The sequence below is a fragment of the Microtus ochrogaster genome, linkage group LG2, assembly GCF_000317375.1.
Source record: "Microtus ochrogaster isolate Prairie Vole_2 linkage group LG2, MicOch1.0, whole genome shotgun sequence".
Classification (NCBI taxonomy): Eukaryota; Metazoa; Chordata; class Mammalia; order Rodentia; family Cricetidae; genus Microtus; species Microtus ochrogaster.
This window is the reverse complement of record NC_022028.1, coordinates 45,310,637-45,326,047: the sequence shown is the minus strand read 5'-3', so window position 1 is coordinate 45,326,047 and position 15,411 is coordinate 45,310,637. Positions and strand designations below refer to the sequence as shown.

The 15,411-nt window shown below is 50.4% G+C and overlaps 1 protein-coding gene across 1 annotated transcript in view; it reads right to left on the bottom strand.

Annotated features, from left to right (window-relative positions):
- Bcr (BCR, RhoGEF and GTPase activating protein) overlaps window positions 1-15,411 on the bottom strand; it is a 118,746-nt gene that overhangs the window by 32,978 nt on the left and 70,357 nt on the right. The window contains exons 5-10 of the mRNA XM_013351189.2: window positions 13,463-13,567; window positions 12,964-13,149; window positions 9,960-10,067; window positions 8,523-8,583; window positions 5,042-5,094; window positions 3,008-3,148 (exon numbers count right to left, since the gene is read on the bottom strand). Of these exons, the coding sequence (XP_013206643.2) occupies window positions 3,008-3,148; window positions 5,042-5,094; window positions 8,523-8,583; window positions 9,960-10,067; window positions 12,964-13,149; window positions 13,463-13,567 (654 nt within the window). The remainder of the gene's footprint in view (window positions 1-3,007; window positions 3,149-5,041; window positions 5,095-8,522; window positions 8,584-9,959; window positions 10,068-12,963; window positions 13,150-13,462; window positions 13,568-15,411) is intronic.

Genomic DNA, 15,411 nt, shown 5'->3' with positions numbered 1-15,411 from the left:
CACGCAATGGAGCCGCGGGTTCCAAGCATGATAGGCAAGTACTCTACAGGTGAGGTATACCCTTCGCCCCCAACTCCTTTTAATCGTTGGCAGGAAAGCTTAGTGTGCTCTGAGCCCCGCTGCCTCGTAGCCTTCACTAGCTCTGTCCCTTCTTACAGTGCCTTCAGAAGCCACTGCCTGCCTCCTCCACGGCCTCTAGAAACCCCAGCAGAGAACTGGAATCATCAGCTACTCTTGCAAGCCGAGCAGCACACAGTGCAGAGCTCAGAGCAGACAGGCCACCACCGCTCGGAGGAAATGATCCAGCAGCAGGGACTTAGTTATCTAACTGTGAAGCTAATTCAGCTAAACAAGTGCACACCCACCCACCAGCTCACAGGCCGAGGGCCTGGAAGGAAAATGCGTTTGCAGGATCTTCTGATCCAAAAAGCTGAGATCCCAAGCCCTCACTCCTCATGCTGGGCAGCTCCCGCTCCTACTAGTTCCTAGTGTGCTCTGGTAAGAATTCTGGCCGGCCAGGGCAGCCGCTGGCCGCTGCTCAGTTTGGAAACCACCTCTAACGCTGCCCAGACACTTCCAAAAAAGGGCCAGCTCTGGAGCCAGGAGATTTGGCTGAAAAGCGTGAAGAGATCAGAACAGGCATGCTAGACATCAGGTGCTGCCCACGGCTCACACGTGCGACTCTCCACAGTGCCCCGACTCATCCTGCTGGGATGCTTATGGGTTCTTTCCTGGCTAGCAACACCAAGGGTGCCCATCAGCATCTTCAGCACAGAAGGCATCTCCATGTCACCACTCGGTTTCATAGTACCCGTATATGAGATGACAAAACTTTCAGTTCCACCGTGGCCCAGTGGAGGGGTCACTGTCCTTGGAGAGCACAGATGCTCAAGGGGGAGGGGGCCCAAGTCAGCTTCAGAGGCAAGCAGTGGGCGAGGACCAGCATGGGGTTGGAAGATCGCCCTTCTAGTACCTTTCCTGCAGCATCAAGCACTGTGTGGGTGGAAGGACCCTGGGGAGGACAATGAGGACCCGACACGTCTGGGGACCAGGGGGCACAAGAACAGGCATCCTGGCTTAGTAAGCCCGGAGGCACTGATGGATAGTGCTGGATGAAGCGGGTAAGTCAGGACTGCAAACCTGCAGACCCTACGAGCAGCAGAGGCAGCATCAGCAGACTCCTCCACAGGGAGCCTCCGGCCTCCTTAAAGCACTCTGCCCTAAACACCAAAGACCTGCAGACAGAGGCAGGAGTAGGGACTTAGCTGTGAGCTTCCAGGTGACACCTCAGTCCTCAGTCCCTAAGACAGCTGACCTGAACACATGGACTATTTCTGTTAAGGGATCCTAAGCAGTGGGCTGGGAAGAGGGGGTAGAATTGGTCCCATATTCAGGGCCAAGGGAAAAGGGGTTCAAAGTTTGCTTCTCAGGTCATAAAGGAACAGTTGACATAAGAGAGGACAGAAACACCATGTGGGATGGGTGATCTCAGCAGGTATCCAATCCATACATGCGATCTTGGCGGGCACAGATCCGACACCAAGTCGAATACGGTGGGCTGCTGAGGGGAGCACAGGCTCCGCCCTTATCCAACAGCCTCACGTGAGAACCATAGCAAGGCCCAGTGTCACTGTAGAGGAGACCTGCTTCCTATTTCCCTAGGTGCCAGATACTGAACACCTGCCTAGGTGGAAAACTGCTCCACTCAGTATCTTTCCCCAGGGGTTACCAGCTAGTAAAGCTAGGGTCCACCTCTTTTGCCTTCAACGGAGTTAACGACAACAGAAGAGTGGACACACAGGGCCAGGGTGTTGTCATTTACTGCTTTTCCCATAAATTGCATCCCTTTGAGGCCCAGGGGCCCAGGGAGGTGAGTTATGCCCCTACCCTACTGTAGAGACAAAGAACGGGCCTAGAAGGGAGAAGCTATGGGTACCGGGATGCTTAGGAGCAGCCCTCAGGATACTGGGATGGAGCCTGAGTTGGCTTTATTCCAGAGCCCGAAGGACAGCTCCTTCCTCTTCCCCAGCTCCTCCTGGGTCAGGCCTACCAAGAGAGATATGACCAGGCGCCTCATTCGCAATTAAGCCCAATTAGACCGTGGCTAAGTACTTTCAACTCAACATGTAGGACAGCTCTTCCCAGAAAGAGACATGGAGGATGAGAGCCAAGAACAGCCTGCCTGTCACTGTATGGAAGAAGGAAAGAAATGTCCCCAGGCACCTGGCACATGAGCCAGAGGAGGAAGAAGTGGTTCTCAGAGGCAGCTGCGGTCAGTGGCATGACCTTACCATGACCTGCGTGGGTCTGACAGCTCCTGTCTGGGTACAAGACTCCAGAGACGAGAGGGCAGCTCCCCCAACTCTAACACCCCTTCTGACACAGGATGTTAGATTCCAGCTCCTGGCCCTGGCCCTCCGCTGTCCTCACCAGTCAGAGGCGGTCAGGAGCACAGGCTGCTTACTGATGACTCACAGAAACAGAATCTCCATCCGTGGCCAGCACAGGGAGAAGGGGAGCTCTGTGCTGCAGATATCAACTTCCTTAGCCAGATTCATGTCCCCCAAAATCGTGGATCCGTCCCTGTCCTACATTTAAACCCGTACATCTAGTGTTGGCAGGTTTTTGAGAAAAGACCATCAAGAGACAGGTCCAGGCAAACGAGATGCTGTCTTCCTGCTCATTGTTGCTTTGGGTGGGGACCTGGGCTGCTGGAGTATGAGGAAAACGATGAGATATGTTTCAGGCCTCACTCAACAGAAATAGAAAACAGAAAGAAGGCTGAATGAGGGATGGTGACAATGGCTGATGTGGCCATGGTGGCACAGGATCACCCTTTTGACTTTACCCTGATGCCCTGCTGTACCCGAAGTCATGGATTCCCCAAGGGCCATATGTATCCTGTGCTGCACTGAGCCATCTGCTAAGGACCAGCAAGTGACTCTCTGTGCCTGAGATCGAGGGTGCCGCGCTCAGCCTCTGTGCCTGAGATCAAGGGTATGCTCACCTCTCCTTTCTTCACAGTCATGGACTGCCGCCGGGGTGTGATCTCCTCATTGATGCTGGACAGGAAGTTCTGTGAGATGCGGAGGGCGTCCTGCAGCAGGGAATGGTCAGGATGGCTGGACGGAGTGTGCTTTAGCAAGTCCTGGCCCAGGCGGGAAGACCAGAGTTAGTCAGAATAGCATCGGCACAGAACGCTGTGTGAAACCATACATGCACACTGGGTGCAATTCAGAGCTGCAGGCCCACTGCTCCCAAAGCCCAGACATGGGTATTAATAATTTATATACCACAAGGGCAATTTGTTCCTTGCCCATGGCGAGCAGCTCCCTGATTCACAGAAACAAAACCCTTTCAACTCCTAATCCCAACTACAAAGAGAAGCTAGGGAGTAGGTCCACCCCTCGCTCCCACCACTCCTAGGGGCTCTGGTATTCTCCACCAGGATGCTTTACTACACACAGGCCTGAGATCTGAACCAATCACAGCCACAGGCAGATGGCAGCATCTCTAGAGAGTTACATGGATGGGCTACCTGGCCAGAAACTCCCAACTGTTACTATTTCACAATCCTAGAATCATCTAGAAAGACAGCCTTAATGAGGAACTGTCTAGAGCAGGATGGCTTGGAGGCATACCTGTGGGGAATTATCTTGAGTATATTTGCTTAAGTGGGAGACCTGTCCACTGTGGAGGGCGCCATTCCCTAGTCAGGGCATTATGAATTGTGTAAGAGTGGAGAAAGCCAATTGTGAACGGTGCACACATTTATCCTATCTCTGCTCTTGATTGGGGATGTGACTGGCTGCTTCAAGATCTGTCACCCTGATAGCTCCAGCCCTCAGAGCTCAGAGGCATCATCCCCCTGGAACTGGAGTTGAGGTGATTGTGAGTCACCTGATGTGGGTACCGAGAATCAAACTTAAGGTCCCCTGGGAGAGCAGTACACAGTCTTAACTGCTGAGCCATCTCTCCAGCCTCATCCCCCAAAACAATCAGAGCACGACAAAGAATAATAAAGCCGAGTATGGTAGCACATGTCTGTGATCCCAGGATTTGGGAAGTTGAGGCAGAAGAACCACGAGTTCAGGTTCAGCTTAGGCTATAGAGCAAAACCCTCAAAAAAAAAATGAGCTAAAAAAAAAATGAGGCAAAGCTGCCTGGACCAAAATGAAATAATAATCTCCATATACACTATTAAAAGGAAAAAAAGTAGGGGATGGAGAGATGGTTCAGTGGTTAAGAGTACTCGCTGCTCTTCTGAAGGTCCTGAGTTCAATTCCCAACACCCACATGGCAGCTCACAAGAGTCCGATGCCCTCTTCTGGTGTACAAATGTACATGCAGACAAAGTACCCGTACACATAAAATGCATAAAGGGGAAAAAGTGGTGTGAACACTTACAACATGACATCTTCTAAGTAATTAAAAAAGATGTTCACACATGTTAGTTCATGACCAACAAGCCCTCTAGTGGGGGACTCAGTGGGAGGGGAAGGAGAAAAGAAAAGCGTCACGGAATTCTTGTGAATTGTGGCCCATTAAACAAAATATGTGCCTGGAATTTGTAAGCATGCATGCTATGAACAGGGTTTCCCTGGGCAGCAAGACCAGAGTTGCTTCTATTTTCTGGTTTTGCTTCTCAGTGTAGGAAAGCACCCGGGCAGTAGGTCACCAGCCTACCGCCCCAACCGTGCCTGTTGTCCATGGAACCTCAGCTCACACACTTCCCTGCCGCACAGTGTTCCCACGACCTCTGCCCCACGTGGGTTAGGTAGGATGCTCCTTCCCTGTCTGTCCCTCTGTGGGCACCTGTTTCCCAGCAAGCTCCAGGGAGGTCCTGCATCCTCAATAATTCTGTGTGGTAATGGAACGGCTGGACACAGTTGAGGAGGAGGGCAAAAAACCAGCATCAACCTCCAGACAGGGGACCCAAGGGAGACTCGGGTGAAGAGGCCTTCTTCAGCTGGCCTGAGGACAAGGAGAGGACCCAGGCCACCTTGGGGAGGCAGCTGTCATGCTCTATGATGGGACTCACATGCAGGACTAGTGTGCTCCTTGTCACCCGGTCCACAGGCTTGTAGAGCAGATCTGTGGAGAGACACGCGGGGGGACATATGATCACACCTGGGGAAGACAAAACGCTTACCTGCCCACTGGTGCTGCAAGGCCAAGAAGATGGAAGAGAAGTCCCACCTCCCCTCTGCAGGGCCATGAGGGCAAACTTGGGATCTGTCTGCCATACTACCGGCTTGGCGTTTAGGGCTGCTGCTCAGGCCTGGGCCACTGGAAAGGCTCAGTATGGATGCATGGCTGCCTTGGACTGTCTAAGAGGATGGTGAGGACCCTAGTCCTACCCTGTAGCAGACCAGGATGTGGCTCTGAAAGTCCATGGCCTGGATCTGGGATGGGCAGAAGCCAAATAGAGCTCTGCATCTGGTGGCTGCTCTGGGAAGGGAACACATCTGGGGACACCAGGGCCAGCCCTGGCCATCTTTGCTTCTCCCACACAGTGATGAACATTGTAGACATGAGCACAGACTCTTAAGTCTTCCTAACATGCCAGGTACACTTCTTTACATAACTTCCATGACTGCTACTGGACACACACTGCTGTCTCCGTTTTATAGATAGGGTAGATAGGGAAACTGGGGCTCAGAAGGGCTAGGGGGAGAGCTCTGGGAAAAGGAACTATATCCACTGTTCATCACTACTCCTGTTCACACCAGCCTAACCCTTCCTGTTCACACCAGCCTAACCCTTCCTGTTCACACCAGCCTAACTCTTCTCCTGTTCACACCAGCCCAGCAATTCAAGCAAGAAGCAACTTACAACTTTTTGATTAGTACAGGCAGAGGTTAAACACATGTTCCAGGGCTCAACCCTTACCTGCCTACCCACCTGCACTCCACACAGTGCAGTACTTTATGTGATGATGCCCTTGCCTTGTTCTCTGTTACTGATAGTTGGTGCGTTTTTGTTTTGAAACATGACTAGACTGCCCGCATGAATGAATTCATCTATATATGGATTATCAAGGAAGTAGCTTTGCTATCGATTTGAACTATCTCTTGCATACTTGTTTGCCTTGCTCTGTGATGGCCCATGTTTTCTTGGGACTCTGCAGAGTCCCCACTGGCATGAGTGCCCTTACTAGATGCAACCGCTTAACGTTGAGCCTTCTCATCCTTTTATAAGTTGTGTGTGCTTTGTGTGTGTTACTTGAGATTGAGCACAGGGGCTGTGTATACCATCAAGCTATAGCCCCAGAACAAATAAACCTTTATTCTTTATAGAGTGCTCGGTTAAGCCATGTGTGGCGGATCTTATTAGGGATCCCATCACCTGGGAGGCTGAGTCAGGAGGATAGCAGTGAGTTCCAGGCAAGTCTGGAGCACAGTGTGAAACCCTGTCGCAAAGACCAATGAAATAAATAAATAAAATAAAATAAAGAACTTAGTGGTGCTACTCAGAGGCAGCAATAGAAATTAGACTAATACCTACAAATGAAGAGAAAATGCAATTGCCTTTCAGGGCCAGTGGAGACAACATGATGATATTCTTAGAAGGTATTTAAGGGGGTTGGAGGGATGGCTCAGCACTTGAGTGCATGCTGCTAGCCAGGTGGTGGTAGCACACACCTTTAATCCCAGCACTTGGGAGGCAGAGGCAGGTGGCTCTATGGGTTCGAGGCCAGCCTGGTCTATAAGAGCTAGTTCCAGGAGAGTCCTCAAAAAATCAAAAAGAGAGTGCATGCGGCTCTTCCCACGGTCACCTGTAACTCCAGCTTCAGGGGATCCAGTGTGTTCTCTCTCTCTCTCTCTGTTTCTCAGACACACACACACACACACACACAATTAAAAATCAATTTAAAAAGTATTTTGGGGGACTGGAGAAAGGCTCAGTTGTTAAGTGCACTTGGTGCTCTTCCAGAAGATCTAAGTTCAGATCCTAGCACCCACAACCACCTGCAACTCCAGCACCTGGGGAATCCACTGCCTCTGGCCTCCATGGGCCAAACCACACTCACGTGCACATACCCACACATAGACATACACATCCAGTATTTAGTAACAACAACAAATAATAGCTGATATTAGTATTTGGGATCTGGAGCGGTGGCTCAGTGGTTAAGAGCACCTGCTGCTCTTCCAGAGTCCATGGACTTGCTCCCCAGCTCACGCTTGCCTGCCTCTGACTCCAGTTCAAGGGCATCTAATGCCTTCTCCTGGCCTCTGGGTACTGCACACACACGGTGCACATACATACATACATATATACATTCATACATACCTCATACATACATATATTCATAATACCTCATACATAAATACATTCATATATACCTCATACATACATACACATAAAACAAAAATTAAAAAGATCTTTAGAAAAAATTAAAAATATTTTTAAATGGGCTCCCACTTGCTCAGACTCGCCCCAAACTTGCTCTCCTCCACCTCAGCCTCCTCAGTATCTCAGACTACAGCCGCATGTCCCCACACCAGGCACAGCACAGCAATGTGTGTATTTATTGTCAGACAGGGTGTCACTATGTATCCCAGGCCAGCCTCAAATGTAAGTTTCTCCTAAATGCCTCCTGAAAGCTGAGATTATAGGTGTGTGCCACTTCATTGGCCTTCCCAGTAAGACTTTAATATGTGATATTTATTATGTGATTCTTTAAAAAAAATACTGTGTCTATGTGAGCTGCCATGTGGGTGCTGGGAATAGAAACTGGGTCTTCTGAAAGAGCAGTTAGGGCTTTTAACTGCTGAGCCATCTCTCCAGATCCTTAATATCTTTTCCATTTTTTTAAAGGTTTATTTATTATGTATATAGTGTTCTGCCTGCATGCCAGAAGAGGGCACCAGATCTTTTTTTTTTTTTTTCTCTCGAGACAGGGTTTATCATTGTAGCCTTGGCTGTCCTGGAACTCACTCTGTAGACCAGGCTGGCCTTGAACTCTGCCTCTTGTGTGCTGGGATTAAAGATGTATGCCTGGCCCAAGGGCACCAGCTCTTATAAATGGTTGTGAGCCACCATGTGGGTGCTGGGAATTGAACTCAGGACCTCTGAAAGAGCAGTCAGTGCTCTTAACCTCCGAGTCATCTCTCCAGACCTTTATTATCTTTCTAAAGACACAGATTAATTAATTCTGAGTGTGCATGTGGAATTTGTAGGATAACTTTGGAGAACTGGCTCTCTTCTTTACCACGTGGACCAAGGTCATCAGACATGACAGCAAGCCCTTTACCCACAGCCCTACAGTGAACTTGGCAGACTGAGGTACCTGCTAATTTCTACAATGTTCTCCTGGTGTCACGGTTAGTGACCTTATCCTTTCTGCCTTACCCTGTCCCAGGCTGGTCTCTGTTCTTCCTCACTACCTCAAGTCTAGAACTAGGAAGATGACAGCGGTGACCCAACGAGGTGTAGTGTCTTTCCAACAACATCCCCTCTGTTGGAAGTGGCCACTACCACAAAGGCAAAGAGAACCCTCTGCAGAGAGAACTCACTTTCCAAAGAGTTCTTGGTGGTGGAGTCCTTGGCATCTCTGTTGCTCCTGGCTCTCAGGTTCTGCAGAGAGAAGAGCACATGCTCACACGGAATAGCAGAAGCAGCTTGGGCACCACAGCCTGAACACAGACAGCCCTGTGTGCAGCAAGCATCAGGGGGCACTCTGAGCCACCAAATGAAGACATGGATTGAGCAATGACCTATGAAAAAGATGAGGACAAAGGGTGTCCCCTAGATGAACAGTTATCAACCTGTGGGTCGTGACCCCTTTGGAGGAAGACCAACCCTTTCACAGGGGTTTCCTAAGACTATAGGAAAACATAGAAGTTTACATTTGATTCACAACAGTAGCAAAATTATAGTTACGAAGTAGCAACAAAAATAATTATATGATTGGGGGCCACCAGCATAGGAGGAAATGTACTAAAGGGTCAAAACATTAGGAAGCTTGAGAACCACTGCCCCGAATGCTCCCTTAAGACAAGGTTTCTCAATCTCAGCACCTCCGGCAGCGAGGGGTCAGAAATTCCTTGTCCCGAGTACCTGCCCTGTGAGGCTGCCGCAAGCCACATCCCTGGTTGCTATCTATGAGTGCAGTTAACAATCCATTCTCCTGCCCAAGGGTCCTGTGGGAACAAAGTCATCTACAGATGGGGACCCCGAGATGGAGACTTCTGCACAAAGTGCTTACTAAGGGCAGCTGAACAGCATTCAAGGAGCTGGTCCTTCTGAAAAGTCCCCACTCACTTTTGGTGACGGCCAGTGTAGTAGGGGTAGGGGTGGGGCACCCCCAGACGGATAGCATGTTTTACTTTCAGCCAGTCTCATGATTGGACATGCACATGCATACTCATTATAATGTGCAAATGAATTGCTTTATTACAAAGGGATGTGTCCCCCAAAAGGCCCGTGTACTGGGAACATAAACCCCTACCAGATACTCTGAGCTTGAAGTTGGGATCTTTAAGAGGTAGTTGGATGAGGTCATGAGGGCACACCTCAAGTGAGTTAGTCTGCCTGTTCTGTCCTGACATGTGACACCCTGTCCTGTGATGATCTAGCGAGAAGATCCTCAACAGAGGAACCTCAGTGTGGTCAGGCTTCTCAGCCTCCAAACAAATACATTTCTAGTCTTTACAAAGGACACAGTGAACAGTTTGTAGTAGCGATGGAGAAAAGATAAAGGCATCTTGAATCCGACCCTGGGCCTTGGGTAACAGCCCTGTGAGGACCGTTCCTGTTGAATCACAACGGTGTCCTGCAAGGGAGATGACCTGGCTGACTCTGAGTCAGAGCTGGGGTTCATACCCAGCCTTTAATCTGGTATACTTTGTTCTCCTAACAACCAGCCCACAGCCCGTGGCGGGAGTGGGAAGACATGGGTGGGAGCCGGCAGTGCTCTGGGCCTGCACGGCGTCAGGGCGCTCCCTCATTACCTCAGATATTTCTGCAAACTGACTGTTGGCCTGACAGCACTTCTCCGCCGTTTCCATGGCCACTCCGTAGTTATCCACGAAGGCTCGGTACACACCCAGCTGGCTGGCCTGCGGAGAGGAAGGAGGGGAGGGTAAGACAGAGGTGGGAGAGGGAGTTGTTCCCTGCCTCCCCGAGGATTGGGCTCGTGAGCATTGCTCTGGAGAGAACCCAGGTAAGAGACAGCACGCGGGGTGCAGGAACGTCAGCTCTTCCCTCCCACCTGCTTCACCTCCCCACACACCGAGCACGATTCCCTCTCCGAAAACGACATGTTGAGAAGTGAGTCACAGCCTTGGACAGGTAATGGTTCCCTTCAGAGATCCTTATTCCTCCCACCCCAAATGCAAAAAAGGGTGTCACGAGGAGCAGCTTATACTTGAGGTGAGAATGCAGAGAAATGCTTCCATGCAGGTGAGATGGAGGAGGCCACCCTGGTAACCGTGGTGCTGTGCTCGTATCTGATCCTGTCAGGCAGGTAAAGAACAGTCTGGCTGACCAGAAAGATGAGCTCCCACGGCTAGCTGCCTTTCCTAGACTCCACAGGGGCACCCGGCTCTTATATACCCGGCAGTTGGAAAGCCTGCCAGCCGCGAGGTGAGAGACATTTTGTTTGTTCTTTATGTGATTGAAGACATGAATAGAGGGTTTCCTCGCTGGAATTCTGCTCAGACACGCCCTAAATTAAGCCATGGTTTCCATGGGTAGATGGAGTGGGGGGGGCGGGGTCACCACCATGGTTATCTCTGGGTCTCACATCGTTTTGGGGCAGCAAGGAAAAAGCTAGTGCTCACGTGGAGCAACATGCGGACACACGCTGGGAAGGGCTGAGCCTCCCACAGCGGCTGCCCAGGAGCTAGAAGCCTGATGCCTTTGCTGTTCCTGGCCTTTTTCTCCGTGTGGAATGTCATTTCCATGAGCATTTGCATTTATATGAGCATTCCTGCTTTCATGGATGACAATCCCAGTTGCTAGATGAAACCAGGTGCCCCTGGGTAGGCTAGGCCCGAACTGGCTGTGTTCCCATTGGGCTCACACAGAAGGTATGGGGTGCTGGAGGAAGGACTGGAAGACACCCCACTCAGCTCCTACACTTTTAACTACCCCAGAGAAGTGGCTGCATCCTTGAATTCCAGGCTGTCCGTAAGACCCAAAGCATTGCCTTTGCTGCCTCGACCCCCTCCTTCTTCGCAGACTACTGAGTAAGGGCTTCCCAGCTGCCCTGGGGCTCATGATGGCCTCTCAGGAGAGGAGTGGCCTGCAGTCTGGAGAATTTTGGTAGGGAACCACGTTCACAGCTTTTCCTTTTCTTTCCTCTTTGCTTAAGGGGCTTATATCTTTCAGGGATGAGAAATTCTGAAAAAAAAAATTTTGATGTTTTTGGTAACCAAAAACTGGAGCTGCACAGTAACAGCAAAAATGGAGATGGCCAGTATCTGGTCAGGATGTCCTGTGATGGACACGGGTCCCTCCTGCGGTCATTCTTTACCAGAAAGGTCTGAAGGCATAGCTGACAAACTCAAAGCAGCCTTGGCCCTTCAGAAAAATGTCAGTTCGAGGCGCTAAGACAGACACAAGGTTGCTAAAGAGACATCCTAGCCAAACACATATACAACATAGGACAGAACTGGATCCTCCATCAGAGAGTGAGTAGGGATGAGGACATCAAGCAAAAACAAAACCCCATGCACTGAAAGCGAACCTCAGGAAAGGAACTTCTGTACCCACTGCTTTAACCCAGGAGTCCAGGGCTCTCAAGAAGGCACCAAAGGTGGAGAAGGTTCATATAACTCCTTACTCCATCCATGGAAGGTAACGGGATGTTAAAAGCCTTCCAGAAACCCTTATTCTGTTGTCTAACAGAATATTTATTTATTATTCTAACAGAATAAGAATAAAAAAAGTAAGAGAATGGTAAAACCCCAGAGACAAAAGGTAGACAGGTTAAGAAAAGCTGGCAAGAAATTATTATTAAATTTTTATTAAATTTATTATTAAATAAGAAGTAAATAATAAATTTTCTTGTTCTGTTGTCTAACACCTCTTGTCCTTTGGTTTTTATGGCCCCTCATGGCAGACAAATGTACTCTTTTATGAGAAATATCCTCTTTCCTTGCTGAATAGCTTTGAAAACAGTACCTGGCGTACAGGGCCGTCCGTCTCAGTGCAGGTAAGATGGTGCATGCCCCTTGGGCACACCTTCTGCTCCTTTGTGTCAGAGACCCAGCTCTGTAGGAAGCCACCTTCCTCACAGCCTGTGGCTGTCACCTGGTCCATGCTTTTCTGTGGAGGCTCCTAGTTACACACCCCTCTTTCTCCCTTTGCTTATTCACTCCGCTGGCCTAGGTTGTTTCCATAAATTCCTGGGCTCAAGCAATCTTATGCTTCAGCCTCCCAAACAGCTCAGATAGGTTACCACTGACCCAGACACATGCACTTCGATCATCTCTAGGTCTAATCCAATGTCATCTCTACATAAATAGCCATTACGCTGGATTGTTTAGGGACCAATGAGAAGGACCAATGCCTGTGCATGTTTAGTATATACATAAGTTTTTCAGCCCTTGGTTAGCTCAGTCTGCAGATGAGAACCTGCAGATGCAGGAGCTGACTTGTAATCAAGCCCCACACTGTGCTTTCACGTGCAATCCCCTCCCCAGCCACACTCTGTTCTCCACTAAGAGCCCAGCGTGCTGGGCAGCAAAGGCATTTTGGTCCCAAAGGCAGCCTGATCTGTGTGGACACTGGAGACCCCAAGCAAAACTGTAGGAAGCCAAGAAGAATAAGACATCGTACTCACCGGACTCCGGCTGGGTTGGCAATGTGTCCCTCAGCCTCTCTCTCCCAGTGGTCTGCCCTTTGGTACTAAAGAGACAAGCCCCAGGCTCTCCTTTTTTACTGTCTCCTTATGGCACAAGCCCATGGGACAAATCTAGTCACAAGTGCCAGCATGTCCAAGTCACTCACCAGCTTCTGGAAGAGGTCACCCACACGCTGTTGGTGGCTCCATTGCTGCACGCGAGGGAACAGACCGTCGTAGAACTCCTTGTGGATCTCATAGAGCTCAGGTACTTTGAAGAAAATGGTCTCGATCTGTTGGCTGGTCAGCACCGGCTGCGAGGTGGTGGCAGCGGCTTTCAGAGGCTTCATGGGCTAGAGAACAGTACAGGTGAAGTGACGAGGTGACAGGTTTTACCATTGGCTAGATGCTTCGTGGTGGTTACGCGACATAGACTTTATTTCTTTGGTGTCATAATCAGGTCCAAGAGGGACCTTGGGCATGGCGGGCAGACAAGTGCTCTACCACTGAACTACATCCCAGCTTGACCATTTTCAAATTCCAAGGAAAAACTAAAAGCAAGGGGAAACCTGGCAACAGAGGCCTTCTGTCAATATCTCCCAGCTTCTAGAGAAGCTCAGATGTCTGGAGAGAGGTGGGAGGTGAATCCCAGCAGGGCGTGCTCACCAATAGCAGAGCCTCCAGGTGGCTCAGGTACGTTTCCTCGCTGGCCAGGATTCCCGAGAGAACCCACTTTCTCATCTCCAAGCCCTTTTCCAAATCCAGCTCGCTCTGCAGGAAGAGAAGCAGAGACATCAGCTCCCCCCGAAGAACAAGCCGGAGACAATCCACCAAGAAGAAAGAGGAAGGGCCCAAGAGCCCTGGCACCCATTTAGCCATAGTAGTTACTAGTCACTAAAATCTGGATGGCCCTCCAGTTTAGGATGGCCTTAGCCCCCATAGCCTAGGAAAGGAGAAGTTGGATGCTAAGAGGTTGCAGGACCTCCTCCCTTCCTGCCTTGTGCCTAGGACCATGGAGTGGCTGCCTTCCACACATGGAAGGAAAAGGAGGTTCTGACCCGAGGTGAGCATGGCACGCAGGAAGCCCAAGGGATGCTCCAGGAGGGCTGAGCTGGCGTACATCAGAACCTACTGTCTGTCCATCCAGACTTCTGCTATCAAAAACATCTGCTGCTCCTTGCCCTTCACCTGAGGTGTGCCTCACCTGGGTTTCCTGACTGTCACAGACACTTAAATCTTGGACCAACCAGGCTCCTAGGCAGCAGCACCCCCTCCTTCCTCAGCATGCTGTCCTTCCTAGCCTGGACTGTTGCAGCTGTGTGTCACCTGGGAAGAGTGTCCCCCCCTTCCCCCTCCGGGCTCAGGACTTTTGTCTCACTCAGCTTTCTCTAACCTTGCTGTAGGGATGCTCTTGCAAGCAGGCTCTAGGCAAAGCACCCAAGCTTTGTCAACTTCCCAGATGAAAACTGTGACGCTCTACTGCCTTTGTGTCAGCAAGCCAGAGCAGACACATTGTTGGCTGCTGACATAGGGGTGCAGCTGCATAACCTGGAAGACCATGCGCTGACGTCAGCTGATGCGGACTGAAGCGTGTCACATCCCCCCATTCCTATACTGAAGTCCTGAGCCCCATGGCCTGAGGATGTGACTGTATTTAAAGAAGCTGAAGCGAAGTCAGAAGAGTGGATTCTAAGCCAGTGTAACTCGTATTCCATAAGAACTGGAGTATATGACAGACACACATGGAAGACGTTTGGTCCAGCTGTAGCTAGGCATAGCCATTCACAGATTCAGGAGAGAGGACTCAGAAGAAAACAACCCTGGGACAACTTGAGCTCAGCCTCCCAGCTCCTAACGCCTATGAGACAGTACATTTCTGTTGTTCAAAGCGGCCCGGCTTGTGGTGTTTTCGCCTCACAAAGCAATAGTGATGGCAGTGCCAAAGGCAACAAAAAGTGCCGCTGGACTTCCTGGCCACTCCCTGCTTCACTCCCCAGTCACAAGTGATGTCAGAGGCTGGACATGCCCATGGAACCACTGTGTGGCACCTGGCCAAGCAACCCCACCTACAGGCAGAGGGAGATGCCAGTAAGGGGAGGAGCCCCACATCCATGGAAGGTAATGGGATATTAAAAGCCCCACCCACTCCTCCAGTTTCCTAGCTCAAGAGCAAACTCACAAGAGCCCTATTACCCCACCTCCTGGGCTTAGAACGGGAGCAGTGACCCTTCCATGACTCACTTTCCTAAATCATTAAAGAAAAATGCCAGCAATGCTGACGTCTCGGGCTGAAGGGCAATCCTATACAATATGATGCTGACCTGCATCCTGCTCTTACTTCCCACATGTGGTGGCCACAAATGTCTGGATAGTAGCGCTTACTGCCTGGGGTCTGTATAACCCCCTAATGAGACTGGGCTCAAGGAAGGACCTGTCTGGGCCAGCTCAGGCCTTTGGGGGCCTCTGCAGTTGGACATTAGGACCCTCTGTGTCCTAATAACTCCACTGGTCCTGTCCAGCTCCCTAGTCCTGTAAGAGGGAAGTATTTCATGGGTTAGACTGCGAGCTCATCCAGAGGAGCCCAGGGTCAGGAGCCTACGTTGCTCAGGGAGCCC